The sequence below is a fragment of the Pimephales promelas genome, chromosome 14 (assembly GCF_988280905.1).
Source record: "Pimephales promelas chromosome 14, fPimPro1.hap1.1, whole genome shotgun sequence".
Lineage (NCBI taxonomy): Eukaryota > Metazoa > Chordata > Actinopteri > Cypriniformes > Leuciscidae > Pimephales > Pimephales promelas.
Genome location: NC_142782.1, coordinates 23235434 through 23251529, shown reverse-complemented (window position 1 = coordinate 23251529; position 16096 = coordinate 23235434). Strand labels below are relative to the sequence as shown.

The 16096-nt window shown below is 35.7% G+C and overlaps 1 protein-coding gene across 1 annotated transcript; it reads left to right on the top strand.

The window, feature by feature from the left end:
• The first annotated feature begins 1485 nt into the window (after window positions 1-1485).
• On the top strand, window positions 1486-14738 carry ccdc22 (CCC complex scaffolding subunit CCDC22). Its single transcript, XM_039658017.2, has 16 exons — window positions 1486-1832; window positions 1982-2159; window positions 2527-2659; window positions 5620-5726; window positions 6917-7001; window positions 7190-7359; window positions 8561-8773; window positions 10227-10418; window positions 10623-10742; window positions 10896-11012; window positions 12372-12473; window positions 12892-12999; window positions 13123-13218; window positions 13736-13795; window positions 14203-14277; window positions 14392-14738. The coding sequence occupies exons 1-16, from the start codon at window positions 1783-1785 to the stop codon at window positions 14503-14505; spliced, it is 1920 nt and encodes a 639-aa protein (XP_039513951.2). The 5' UTR covers window positions 1486-1782; the 3' UTR covers window positions 14506-14738.
• Window positions 14739-16096: the final 1358 nt, after the last annotated feature.

Below are 16096 nucleotides of genomic sequence, written 5' to 3'. Positions count from 1 at the left end.
GAGGAAAAAACCCTGAAAGGGAGGGAGCTTCTCAATGCCGTCTCAAGTTACTTGTGATGTCACGAACAACTAAAGTCACTGTTGAACTGTTAATGCAGGCAACAGCATTTCATTCAATGGTTCTTTCATGCTTTGACATCTGTTTGTCTCATATTCAGCACATTGATGGAATGTCCTCTCCTCAAGAAGCTTTATATTTTGAGGTGCTGCGGCTGCCTTCACATGCTATTTTTATGATCGTAAATACTAGTTTCCTAGTTAAAAAATTGGACATGAACACCTCAAGATTTTAATGTGATGAGCTTGTAATCACAACTTCAGAAGCTGAAATTTCTGATAGCATGTGAATTGGCAGCATAAAATAAGACAGGTAAATCTAGGTTTAATAAAATTGTAAGTGAACGATTGTCTTGTCTTTACTTCCTCTGTCCACATCCTATCCTCTTTTATATATTTTCTTACTAAATGTAGCCTACAGTTCACCCCAAGATGAAAATTCTGTCATTTACTCAACCTCACACAGTTCCAAATCTGTATGATTTTCTTTCTTCCTGGGAACACAAAAGGAAAAGTTTAGCACCAAAGCACCAAAAAACCATCATAAAAGTAAATCTGACTTTTAATGGCAATACAGTGAAATTTAAGATTTTATTTGCTGCAGTAACTCTCCATTTGCATTTGCATATGCACATTGTCAAAAATGCTGTGAATGCATTGTTTGCACATGCATGGATTCTAATGTCACATGACTAATAACCATACATCATGTTTCAATATGCATGCAAATGAAATTTGAGGACTGTGGCCTAGAGTTAAGTTTTAAAGTGAATACAAATAGGCCACTCACATTTTGATAGTGGGCACTGGGCACACAAAACTATCATCGGGCGTCAGAATATCATCTAAAGCTTTGTCATCAGGAATAATGTCAAACTTTCCTCATTGTCTTTTGTGTGTGTGTTTTAATTTTTCGAATCAAATAGATTACTTTTTTACTCTTTTTGACTAAAAGATGGACCATGCTGATGAATGGAAACAATTCAGTAGCCTATAGGCTAAAATTGATAAAATAAAATAATTTTGATGTTGCCTAATATGTCATAGATTTAAATAACCTGTTGTATATTGAAAAAAGATTTTAAGGAGGGAAAAAACAAAATACTTTGAATGAAAAATGCTATAAATCATGATACTAATTTATTCGTGTCGAGTTTAAGGATTATAGGCTATATTGAAAATCCGTCGGAATAATATTGAGGACAGATGCATTCAGATCAATATCATAAGCTAATAATAATAATAAAGTCATAATCATCGGATTTTCTCTCAAGCCTACAAAAACATCTCAGCGCACGTGCTTACGCGTCGGGCTCGTCACGAGACTTGAACGCGCTGTGAATGTCGGGATCATGAGTTTTAATGAGTAGTTCAGTATGGCTGTGTCAAATGTCTAAAACTTCATGTCCCATGATACACTGCGTCGGACACTCCTAGGTAATGACTTCCTCTCCAGAAAAAGCTGATTTTGAAGAGACTGGGTGAACAAAGCTGTTATTTTGGTACGCCGTTTTGTTGGAGGATGTGGTAAATAACTCATTACGGTTCATTTGAAGCTGCGTTTTGAAATGTAACCATGGCAACCGAACTGTCGTCCTGGTTAGCAGCCCTGCACAGGCTGTAGTGAAGGCGATGCTGAGGGTTAGCTGAAGCCTTCTGATATTCATTTGCCTTTAATATTGTTACGGAAGACAGTCGAACAGTTATATCTGATCTCGTTCCGTGATGGAAGAAGTCGATAGGATTTTGATTCACTCTCTGAGACAAGCGGGCACGTAAGTATCTAAAATCTAACAGGTCTCTCTTCAGTTGTGACAAGTCATTTCCTCCCTCAGTCTTGGGAGTGATTTGCATCTTGGTTCAAGCCAAACTTATCTTATGTCCATGTCTGTGTGGTTGCTGTTTTCACCTTATCATCTTCCAGCGACATTGATGAGGATATACAGAGTGTGAAGCAGTTCACCAGTGAGCTGATCGTGGAGGCGGTGGTGAGATGCCTGCGCGTGATCGACCCTGCGCTGGGCAATGGATTGTCCCACTCGCTCCCCCCTGGCATGTCTGCCCGCTTCAGACTGGGCATGAGCCTGGCACAGGCCTGTCAGGTGAGAGACAGTGCCTGGACGTGCTTCTGTCTGCTAAACTAGAGTCAGCTGATGATGACCACCAGTGAAAATGCATTACTGGTGATGAATAAGTTCTTTTGTTTTTTTAAAAGTTTGAATAAATGTGTTACAGTGTGGATCAATTATACCTAGTAAATTATGAATAAAGTTTTTTCATGTTGAATAAATGTGTCCTTTTACTGCAGACAATAGATACCGCAGACGTTTGCAGTTGATCTTCCACTATTGCATTAATCTGTTGTGATGTAATTTAGAAACCTTTAAATGTTAAACAAGAAAATATATTTGTAATGTCAGTAATTAACCTTTTTTCGCAGTTATTATATATGTTGTTATGTATGTTTAGGATGTGGGCTTTAAAGGGGAAATTGGCTACCAGACATTTCTCTACAGCAATGAACCAGAGATTCGCTCTCTGTTCATGTTTCTGGTTGAAAAGCTGCCCAGAGAGAGTGCAGAGGCCTCAGACCAGCCTGCAGGTACTTTTGACTCCTGATTTTTTTTTTCATTTATGTAGTTGGCATAAGCTTGTTATTGATGAAACTCTGCATGAAATTAAGATTCACCCTATTTATTTTGAACTTTATCTTCTGGTGAAACGCCAAACTTCTATCTGGTGACATATGCTAGACTTCTCCAAGTATTTAGTCCACTTAAACCTGGCCCCTTTCTTAAAGTCAGCCTTAAAGGTAGGGTTGGCAGTTTTCGGAGTGGCGAGCAATAGCAAGCTAGCTTTGAATACATGAGATCCCATCCTCCCTTCAGAGCGTCTCCAAAGCTATTGATCGATGTATCGTATCGTTAGATGTTTGATTGATGCATTGATGCCACACATAAAATATTGATATACGGTACCTTTATTTTTGTACCTTTACACTCCACATCCTCACGTAAAGTCCATCTGTAAAACATGATCTTGCGATTCCTTGACAGTGGACAATACCAGCTTTTTCTGACAAATCTTGTTAAGGATTCAGTCAATTTAGTCAGGCGTCTATTTCAGCTGAGAAAATTAAAGTTACAAAGGGTGACACATCAGCAGACGTATGGTGAGTAAACGAAAATGCATGCTTTGGCAGAAATGCGTAATCGACAAGCACCCTTGTTTGTAAACACAACCCTATAAGTCCATTTTTACAAATCAGCTTCCAGTATTCAGGTCAGGTGACAAGGCTGTTAGTCGCTTCGAAAAGATGCGCTTACTGAGAGAAGTTTAGTCAAAGCTGATGCAAAGTGATTGAGAATGGATCATTTCAACAAACTTGATGAACCCGTGATATCTTCTTCGGGGCGTAAAAAAATAAAATGAAAGCTGAAACTTTTTCACAGAACCTTGCTAAACAGCATTTTAGTGGTGAGGGAAAAGCTCCCTTTTATTGCATGTCACAACAAAGTCTGTCAGGCGTCTATGTCAGCTGAGGAGATTAACGTTACAAAGATTAACCAAGGGTTTTATTATGTATCATAGTTTTTAACTGTTTTAACATTTGAAACCAAAAATGTGGGTTTATCTGCTTTTGCTAAAAAAAGAAAAACTTTTAAAATATAAAAAACATACTTTCAATGAACTGCATCTTTTTAGTTATTATTATTATTAGTATTATTATTTTTAATCAAAACAACCCAGCTGCAGTTTGATTGATATTACTTCAATGATATTACATACATTGCTTATCAAAAATGACATTAATTAATAACAAAATTAATAAGAACGGAGTTAGGCTTATCCGTTTCTGCAATGAACTCTTCTGTCCCAATTGGGAAAAGTTGTGCAATTTTCAAAGAGTTTAATTAAACGTTCATGTTACATATTTTGGTTGCACTTGTGAGTTAAAAAAATGTAACTGGTTGTGTAAACTTGGCATGTAATATCTAAATATTGATAAATCAATCGATATACACCTGAATCAGATTTTGAGGTATTGCAAAATAATGAGTATAATGACAGTGTCCGAGTATAATGTCACAGGTTTCCATCTTTTCCAAATTAGTTATGGCGTGAACACAGCATAAGTTTGTTGTTTTGGTTTAGGATGAACTATAAAAGGTGGCTGCTGTTTTGTTTGTGGTGCTTGGTGACTGACATTTGTCTAACTATGCATATGCATAGCATGAAACACGCTGATGACGTGTGATGTCTGCGTGAGCACGGTGTGTGAAGGTATGGAAATACATACGTTAAAAGGCAGGTAGGACATTGTGCTTTTATTGACTGGATGAACATTTTACTGTACACCACAGACTATATAAATACATTTAGACCGCTTATCCTAGTGATTACTATCAGGATGTGAAGAGACTTTCAACCAGCATAACAAAACATTTTTCTGGAGCAAAATCGCCTACCATGCCTTTAAGCTTGCATTCAGACCTCCCTTAATCCAACCAACAACCAATGAATAGAACCAAGTCTCCATCCTAAATGTTTTTCTATAATTGCATTTTATCCAAGTTTCACTTAGATGTACATCACAATGCTGTTGAATAAATGATCAGTTTCATTGCGACTTTAACAACGATTTACCAGTTACAATACAGATGGTAAAACTGAAATCTAGCGACTAGTTCTTTCACTGAAAGAATGGCAGCCCGTTTCTTCCACGGAATTAAAAAAAGGTTATTGCGACTTTTTTTGAATCTCGCAATTCTGTCTTTATTTCTCAATTTGTTGCGCAATTTTGAGTTCTGAGAAATCTGTAACACATACCTTCATAAATACCAACCAGAAGGAGCAATTTAAGACTTGCCTGAGTATCTTTCACTCCACATTCATTATCATTCCCTCACAATAATGACTGACGTAATAGTAATTTAAAAACAGCAGCAGTAGTAAATTAAACAATAGTAAATTAAAAACAGCAGCCACCTTTTATAGTTCATCCTAAACCAAAACAACAAACTTATGCTGAGTTCACGCCATAACTAATTTAACTGATTCACCTAATAGTAAATCTGTTTTGACTCAAAGTTTTTTTTGTAGACTTTTTCAACACCAGAGATGAGCTTCTGGCTGTGTAATAATAATGAAGTGGTGTGGTTGGGCTGTGTTCTTCATGCTGGGATCAAAGGGTAATGTGATTAACTAGGCTAGGGTGTTAATCTAACAGCTTAAAGTGCTGATTATACCCAGCTTTCTTTAATAAACTAGAAATCATTTATTTTCTCCCTCAGTTTTCATTTAAATTCATTCATTTAACACTCTTGATTGCATAAGAAATGCATTACAATGTTTTATTATCTTGGAAAGCATCCAGTCAACTTCAAGTAATAGCTAATTAACGTTATCATAAACTCAGTGGCAATGCTTGTAGACTGGTTCAGACTCTCTATCGCAAACACGTTTTTTTTTGTTTCCTTGCCATTGTGGCATCACATGTTGTTCCTGATTGGTTTCTCCGAATAGTCTGATTGTTGTCTACATTTATATCTCATTTCTTAGGGAAGTCTGCGCTGTTGCAAAGAGCAATTGCTGCCCAAATTAGAGCCCAGTTGTCAGTGCCTTGGCTCCCTCCGTCCTGTAGACTCCCCATTCATCGTAAAACACAGGTACCACAACATGCCTACACCTTGAAATACCAGGTTTATGGAGCACTCTAGATTTGATGCATTAAAGGCCTGTTCACATTAAGGACGATAACTATAGCGATTAAGGTGTAGTTCTAAATGTAAAAGAATTGCAGAGTCCACAGCACAATTATAATGATACAGAGAAAAAATATTGTTGGAATTAAGTTTCACATCAAATTTTTTCCAGATGATAACAATTAAAACATTGACAGCCATTCATAAGCCATCCTGCTTTAAGAGCACCTGGATTTAAAGGGCCGGACAACATAGCTGCAGCACATGCTTATAATAAACAGAACTATTTCATTCCTTGGTGTGGACGATAATATAGTTATCATAGTTATTGTTCTTGGTATGAATGGGCCTTTACTCTAGTAACTCTACAAATATTCATATCATGTAGATATGGTTGAAGAATTTATACACTACCGTTCTAAAGTTTGGGGTCAGCTGAATTATATCAATGTTAAAAACAGTTGTGCCGCTTAATAGTTTTTTGGAAAGTGATTTTTTTTTTCAGGATTCTTTAATGAATAGAAATTTCAAAAGAACGGCTTTTCAAAAAAAAAAAAATCTTTCTAACATTATAAATGACTTTACTATAACTTTTGGTCAATTTAATGCATCCTTGCTGGATAAAAGCATTATATAATTATATATTATACAAGAATAATAATGTATGTAAAGTAGGGCTGTGAAACGATTAATCGCGATTAATCGCAAACAAATTAAAAGTTTGTGTTTACATAATATATGTGTGTGTAGAATTATTTTGTATATACTGTATAAATACACACATGCATGTATATATTTAAGAAATATTTGCATGTATATACTTTATATATATTTATACAAAATGAATATTATATATAAATATAAATATTTGATATATTAATAACACATTTTTCTTAAATATATACATGCATATTTGTGTATTTATATGTACAAAATAATTATACACAGTACACACACATATATTATGTAAACACAAACTTTTATTTTGGAAGCGATTAATCGCAATTATTCGTTTCATATCCCTAATGTAAAGTTAATGAATTCGCATAAGACTGATACTTAAAGTAACAGTTAAATTTGAAATATTGCCACAGAGGTGAATCTGCTTTCATGCTGCCTAATTACCTGACAAATATGTGTGAATGTAATTTCAGAGTTCTGGCCCATGTCACAGTTTCCACGCCCAGCCGCTGAGCCTCCCATATTCAGTGAAGCTCTCTTCCAGGAAACAGGCTAAAGGCATGCTCAGTTTCTCTTACTTAACCCAGGGGTTTGCTGTGATATGTCTTATACATTGTGGTATTGCCCTTGTTGCCACTTGCCCTAGAAGTGTGACTACTACTTTAAGGAATTTGACAAAATGATTTTACCTCTTATGACTCATTCAGCTAACATTATCTGTGATGTTTCTTTGTGAATTCTCTCAGAGGTGCAAGAATACTGGAGGAATTATTTGCTGCCTGTGACCTCCCAGCCTTCCCAGCATGCCTCAGTGCCAGCGTCCCTCCTGGAGAACCACACCTCTGAACTTAGTGCCGCTCAGGAGTGGGAGAGTGAATGGAACAGCCAAGGCCTTCTCTCGAGACTTACACCTGAGGTTATTCTATTTCCCTTCATGTTTAAAGGGAGAGTTCGGCCAAAATTTTGATTCTGTCATTATTAAATAAGTTGTTGTTCAGTGATAATTTTGAGTATCCATGTCGTTCACGTTCATCAGTATTTTTTTGTTTTATTTATATACTATTATTGTATTTTATGAATATTTTTAATTTGTTTATTTTTTGGTGTTCATTTAGACTTTTTTTATATAAATTTTTTTATGAGCTGTTTTCTTCATCGACACACAACTCGCGTAAAGTTGATAATTCCACGAATGATTGCAATTGCAGGTTTTGAACAGAGATGGCGACAAAGAGGAAAAACTGGGGACTGCAGCTTTAAGTTTAATCATATATATATAATAATGGTTCAAATCGATTTGAATGATTCATTCATGGCTGTTAGTTTCTCACAGAAAGCTTTTGTATGATGCTTTTTTGTCAGTTTAAAGCTTGAGAGCTCCACTCTTCATTCACTTTCCTTAAATTGAAAAATTAGCAGATATTCTTAAAAAAAGAAGGTTTGGAACAACATATGGGTAACATTTTCAGGCATTTCAGTTAAATTCAACTAAGTGTACTCATAAAGACAGCCTTTTTTATAGCCTCAGCATGACATCTCTCTAGCACCATGTCTAGGTACCCTGTCTTGATAACAACAATAACATTAGCATTTAAATATTTTTGCTGCCGCTCTGCTTTCCTTGATGGAGTCTCTGTGCTAAAGGCATGTATCAACATGAGGATGGAACACAGAGATGTCTTTCACACAAGTGTGACATTTAGCGTGTATGTGTCCTGTGACTGTACTGCTGCCCCCTCACATCTTAGTTCCACATTCTCACCTGCAACATACACACTGGCCTATTGTCTGAACCCAGGAAGTTCTCCAAGGGTCCGTAACGTATTTTATTTCTAAATCGTAAGGCTTTATCAGCGTTTGTAACCTTTTTCTGTTTACTTTTTTAATTGGCAGTGCTTTTGGGGGGTCTGAAAATAACCACAGCATATTTAAAATGTAGAGTTTATTTAAACAGTCATGATTCTCTAAATAAATTGTAATATTCAACCAAAGAGATATGATTATGTTAATGATTTTATTTGGTGATTTAAAGTGTTGTACTGGAGATTTAGATTTTTTTAACATTTTGATTGAATGAATATCTTGTTCTCAGTTTGCTTGTTATCTTGTCTCTTCAGGAGTACAGATCCAGGAAAAAAGCTCGACTGCAGAAGCGGATCGAGGAGCAGCTAAGAGCAGCAGCTCAGCCTCGACCTGACACACACGGAGCCACACGCTCGACTTCTGACCTTGCTGAGCTGCTGCTGTCATTCGGTGGTGTCTCCACTGGGGGAGATGTGCTGAGCAAAGGCACACGCTTCACCCATACAGAGAAATTCACCTTTACACAGGTACCTATCAGAGACTGTTTACTCGAAGTGTGATGTACCAGGGTTCGCACACACTGGAAAATCTTGACATTTCTAATGCTGTTTTTCAGTCATGGAAAATAGTGACATGACTGTGTTACTAACAAGATTATCTTAAAATGTAGACATTTTGGGACTGCAGCTTGCCAGACACGGAAATGTACCAGCAATATCTGCCAAAAGAAATATTTGTCTAAAATATTTTGTGTTAAGTGAGAAGTAGAGTGCTGATGCATGATGTCATTATGTGTATTGACTGACTTTAGATGGGTTGCAGTAAAAACGCGCTAAAAATAGAGGCCTGTCAGGCTACATTAATCCGGAGACATTTAACAACAGTGTTTTCATTTCAAAATGCTTTCCGTCATTTTTCTTCAAAGTTTCTCATCCACACAGAAACATCGGAAAATGCCAAATTCACGTTACTGTACGTGCGTTAAACCTCATAAAAGCTCACTGAGATGATATAGACGGAAGAGACATAAAGTTCTCATGCTATTCTTCAAATAGGATCATTTTATTTAGCAAAATATCTCACATTCACAGGTCGTTCTCAATCACCATTTTACTATATGTTTGGTCTAAAACGCAGCTGCTCTCACGTTTTGTCGCAGGACAACTAATTGCGAGTAATGTTTCTGTCATCTTTGCAGGACTGCGATATGGTGAATGTACAAATTATCATATATTTAGCAACACTGAAAGTGAATAGCACATAACAGGCACAATAGCGGTATAAATCTATTGATTCAATATGCGTCACATGATTAAAAATGCATTATAGTTTTCAAATACTCTCAGTCCAGACTACAATACAAAAATGTATTGGTGTGGACTAGGCCTTCATGTAATTTAGGCCGAGACAAACAGAGTGTATTAATAGTTTTGATAATATTCTTTCTCAGTAGGACTCTGTGAACGGTTGTATGATTACTGTATGAACTAATGGACTAAAATACAGCTTTAGAAATGATAGATAAACCTTTAAAAAACACAAAAATTTTATTATAAACATAATTATGTAGTCATAATAGTGTATATTCATAATGTGTATTATGCTGACTAATGGGGTATAATAGTTTTTTTTAAAACAATTCATAAACACAAATTTATTATAATATGTATTAATTATATACTAATTCAAAATGTTTATTATGATTTAATCGGGTCCCCGGATAAGCGGAAGAAGATGGATGGATGATTTAATTGCTGCAGTCTAATAATTGTTTATTTAATATGCATACTTGTTATTGGACTCTTTTACAAAAGATTAAGAATAAGAAAAGAATTTATTTTAGTCATTATTAAAACTATTACCAAAAGTTATGTTTAGGTCTATTATCCAGTTAATTGTGTTTACTTGGAGATAACTGAAAACCCAAAAAGGATCTTTACTAAAAAGGCATATTAAAATAAAAGACCAATTATTTTTTAGGAACCTGAGAAAGCAGCCCAGCAGATGGCAGCAGCAGCAAGTGCACTTCCCAGCTCTCACCAATCAGAGGAGGACCTAAAGGCCCAGCAGGAGGCAGAACTTTCGGCTCTGCAGCAACAGTTGCAGCAATTGTCAGTCCAAATGGAAGAAGTGGGTGGAGACATTAAGCAGCTCACTGTGTCCATCCAGCAGGTAATGACCAATCAGATAATATGAAATGTGATGCTGACATTATATCACATTACATATAATGTATCACATAAATAGAGATGTAACAGTAATAATAGGGAAATATTTCAATTCTTGGATTTCGAAAGTGAATTGGGGGAAAAGCGAAGCATTTAAAAATAAAATAAAATTGATCTGTCTCTTTTTCCTTTTCATTAATGTCTACAGGTGTCAGATGAGCTGCAACAGAAAGAAGTGAGTAATGCCGAGAAGGAGAGTTCGATCAAAATGAAGAGACAGACTATTGACCTACTGCCTGACGCTGAAAACAACCTGCTCAAGTTACAGGTAGACCAGTTACACCTCTTACAAACCTGTACCACCCCTTCTGACTTCATGACCAAAAGCAAAATAAAAGCGGGAATATCAGTACAGTGCAAACAGAATGAAATTGTATATGTAATGACATGTTTCTTTTCGTCTGTCCTGTGTGTTTGGTAGGCTGTGGTAGAGGCCAGCTCTAAACGAGTGGTTCATTTGGCCTCTCAGTGGGAGAAACACAGAGTCCCGTTGATTGACGAGCACCGCAGACTAAAAGAGCTGTGCAGCAACAGAGAGGTACCTTGTGTTGCCCTAATGTGTTCTACAGCCCTATAGCATCTACACTCATCAAAGTCTTACATGCACTCCTGTCTCAACAGCCAAAGATGTAGATATTAATCATTTCAGTTAATTATCCCTGATTAATAACAGGCTAATTAATTGATCCTGCTTAAGTGTAATAATGATAAATTATGACTAGGGCTGCACATTATGGTAAGACACATGCCTTTGGTGTGAGAGACCCGGGTTCAAATCCACTGCGAGACACCAATGTGTGCCTGAGCAAGACACTTAACCCCTAGATGCTCCAGAGGCGTGCGACTTCTGACATATATAGCAATTGTAAGTCGCTTTGGATAAAGGCGTCAGCTAAATGAAAAAGTGTAAATGTAAATGTATGGGGGAAAAGCGATTTTTCTGATAACTGCAATTATAATATAAAATTATTTTATATAAAATTTTATTTTATCTTTATATTGTTTGTAGGCAACAAACTGCACAGTTTGGCCCAAAATGTTGTCATTATATATAAATATGATTTTATTGTGATTATTATTATTATTATGTGGAAATAGAAAGATTAAAAATAAGAAATATTGGTATTGTAATATTTAAGTGTAAAATTTAAATTTAAATTTTTAATTAATAATAAAAGTTTACTTTAAAATTACAATTCCAATATTTATGGCTGTTTTAATTTCGTAGTTTTCATAAAACGCATAAACACGATGCACAAACACTCTGCACACAGGTGGCCGAGCAAGGGGGCGGCGCCAAATATGTACATTTTCAAATATTAAACCTTCAAAGTCTTCACCCAAAAATTAAATCTATCCCATAATTTACTCACCCCCAAGCCATCCTAGGTGTATATGACTTTCTTCTTTCAGCCAAACACAGAGTAATATTAAAAAATATCCTGGCTCTTCTAAGCTTTATAATGGGAGTGAATAGAAACTGAGATTTTGAAGCCCAAAAGAGTACATCCATCCATCATAAAAGTAATCCATCATACGGTTCCAGGTGGTTAAGATTAAGATTTTATTTTGGCAGAAGACAACAGGGAGTCTTCTGCCCATTTTTTTTTTCTTTTGTTAACAACAGCCAGTTTATAAACTTAAAAGTTTGTGATGTTGGGTGGTGCATGTTTGTTTTATTTCCAAAACTGTCTCGTCAGGTGCTCAGATGCAAAAGAACACAGTGACACGTTTCACAAACACACAGCACATATTTATATATAATAAAATCACAGCCTTTGTTGATAATCGCACTAACCCATATTGCGATGTTACCATTAATCATGCAACCCTATATTAGATTTTGACTGCATTGTTTGCTTTCTCGAAGTGACCGGTTATGTAAACTTTCGCTTAGTCTGAGTCCTCCAGGAAGCTGTCAGAGATCAAAGACCTACATGACAAAATCAGACAGTCTGCTGAGGAGGCCAAAAAGAAGGAAAGTCTTTACAAGCAGCTGGTACGTTTTCATTTCATCACCCCTCTCCTTGCTTTTCAGTCATCCTGGAAATACATTTAGCACTACACCATGTCCTAAGCAGTCAAACAACAAAAACAACAGTTGTATGCCATCTGTCCCATGGACATGAAATGAGGTTTTGTCTGCATCAACCACCACTTGGTTTCTATATCTGCTGCATATCAGCATCACTATATCAGCTGTGTAACCTCACACCATTGGAAATTTTGTTTATTTAACTGCATTTAAACTGTGTATATTATAAGCTGCATTACATTAGTCTTTATCAAACATGAAAGATATTCCGTTTTGACAGACAAATGTACACATGGTTAGGATATGGTCACAGAAAGCATTTAAGTGTTATTTGGTGTTATGATCGTCTGTTGGTTTTATAATGCAGCATGTTTTTCCTTAGGTAACTGAGTATGAAACACTGTCTAAAGATGTGTCTCGCTCAGCCTATACCATGAGGATCTTGGAGATTGTAGGCAACATAAAGAAACAGAAGGAGGAAATCACAAAGGTCTTTGTTGGAGTTTATCCTTTATCTAGCCCTCAATAAAATACTTCATCTGAGTTCATGAAGTGTGTTTGAAGTTGGCATGCTTTTAGAAGCCGTTTGACCTTATTATTCGACCCCCTGCAGATTTTGTCGGACACAAAGGACTTGCAGAAAGAGATTAACGGCCTGACGGGAAAACTGGACCGAACATTTGCTGTCACAGATGAACTGGTGTTTAAGGTCAGTACTATATAAAGTCATAACATACAACATTTATACACTACCGTTCAAAAGTTTGGGGTCTGTAAAAATCTTCTTGAAAGAAGTCTTATGCTTACCATGGCTGCATTTATTTGATCAAAAAATAATTTATAAATGTTTTTATTATTTCTAGTTGAATATATTTAAAAATGTTTATTTCTGAGATGTTTCTAAAGAAAATTGATTATTATTTTTATCTTTATTGAACAGTGGTGCTGCTTAATATATATATATATATATATATATATATTTTTTTTTTTTTTAAATTTGTGTTATTTCTTTTAGGATTCTTTGAATAGAAAGTTTAAAAGAACATAATTTAAAAAGTTATATTTTGTAACGTGAGGTTTATAAATGTCTTTACTGTCACTTTAAGATCAGAAGAAAAGTATTTATTTATTTCAAAATAATTTCTTATTCATTTTATGTTGTAGTGTTTTTGTTTTTAAAACACTGAATTCAGAATTAAAACACCTGAAATCTTTTCAAACTGCAGGATGCCAAAAAAGATGAATCTGTCCGCAAATCTTACAAGTACTTGGCTGCCTTACATGAGGTATGTGTCTGCATATCAAAGATGATCCAAAAATCAATGTGATAAAATATATTTGTGTTGTCACTGGTCTTGATATTTGTCCATGAACAAAATATATTTTAGTCCTGAAATGCAGGTACTGTGTTTGAACCACATTCTTGTCTCATGTGACAAGGCCTGCAAAAGACAAGCAGCTTGTGTACCTTCTAATAACATTTTAGATAACAACTTAATGCGGTGGTGTGTGCTCCTTAAGCTCAGGCCATTAGCAGTGCTTTTGTGCTTCTGTTCAATCCTTGAACTACACAACTTAACTGAAGATGTCATTGTTGTGTTTTTTTGTTTTTTTTATAGCAGGATTCTGGCTACTTGTCCTGCAAAATAATTATCATTTTAATCATTCTATGATTTTTTTTTTGTGCCCTCAGAACTGCACTCAGCTCATTCAGACCATTGAGGACACAGGAACCATCATGAGAGAAATCCGAGATCTTGAGGAGCAGGTGTGAAACCATCTAATATATGGATGCATTTTCATTTGTAAAAACGAAGCAAACATCATTTCATTGTCACTTTTCAAATGTGTCATCAGTTTTATGTGTTTCTTGATTTTGTAGATTGAGACTGAGAATGGAAAAAGGACCGTAAGCAATCTAGAGAAGATTCTTGAAGACTACAAGGCCATTCGTCAGGAAAACTCTGCCCTTGCTGCGAAGATCCGGGAAGGTTGAGCTGTTTCTCCATCCATGTTTGATGGTACTGCAGAGCGAAAACCCAGCCTGCTTAAACGAACGCTGCTGTGAAAGACGTCAGCTTGGCTTTCATCTGCCTCAGCCCTCCATCAAAATGAATCCTCATCAAATCAGCAACTTTCAGCTTTTACTGAGGGTTTGAACACAAGAGTTTTTTGCATCAAAATGACACAAATTTGAAGAAATGTTAATTAAAAATAATTCTGATCATTGTGATGAGATCCTGTTTTTTAACAAATGCTTGGACCGCAATAATTGAGAAGGACTCGTACCGCCGCTCTGGCTGGATGAGACAACATCTTTGTTATATACGGTGTTAACCATATGTGTCCGTTAACAGTGACCTTCGATTGTTGTTCATCATATGGGTCGAGCTGCTCATGAACATAACAAGATTCAGGTGATTTGATCGAACTTTGAGAATAGTCCGCTTATAACAACTTAAAACACTCATGAACAGCTTGCCTGTTTTGTATTAAAGCATAAATTTGATATCGCATCTGTTTGTTTGGCTCTGATGGATCCATAGAACTGTTAAAATGCTTGTCATTCGAAATTATGTCTTTGAACCTTTGTGATAGAAAAGTGTCGGGCTGACTGTAGGAAAGCTGTGTAAACACATTTAAGTGTGATTGACTAACACTGATGATTGTCCCACTCAAACTGGTTTCAAAGATTGTGCCAACTTTGGAACGTTTGATTTTAGAGATTATATGGAAAAGAGTGTTTTGTAATTTACCATTACTTGTATACATCTGCTCAATTGATGTTCTGATATTTTGCCACTGGTTGTTATTGTCTTTAATTTCCCTCCTGGCAAAATAGTTTTGAGAATGAAGTTTTGACTCTTGAAATGAGATATTTGACCTTTTGACTTTTTATTAGGGCAAAGATTGATATTTGCTGTAATAATTAGAAATTATGAGTTGGGCAGCACGATTTGGGAACTGTGAATTTATATAGAAAGGAATGTTTGTAAAGCCCATGACTTAGTTGTATACAAATAATCAATCTCTGAACATTTTGTTCTAATATTTCGCCATTTTGCCACCAGTTGTTGTTCTGAGGAAATTGTCGGCTGATTGAATCTGACAAAACGTCCCAGTCACATTTCACTCCAATTTGAAGGAAACCTACAGTAGTTTTAAAAAGTACAAAAAAAAAACCAAAACAATAGTTTTTTAAAAAACAATACTTTTTTTATTCATCTAGAAATGTTTTATATAATTTTCCTGATTATAATGTCAAAATAACAGGATGGGAAAAAAATGTAACAATGGAAACTAAACGGTCCGAAAAAAAGCAGTAATACGATACGCATATTAACTCACTTGAAGGTTTCGAGATTCAGTTTACACAGTTTGATTAGTATTGTTTCAAAAACAGTGACAAAACACGTCTCTTGAAACTGTTGCCTCTGCCACACCCTATTCCAAATATAAGTTACTCAAATGAATTCTGTATCTGAATACATGCAACATTTATTTCCGACAAGAACTGCCACACAGTGGCAATATTTTGCCATTCTACTCTGCTTATTTTATATTTAATATTTGCTGATTATATTTGC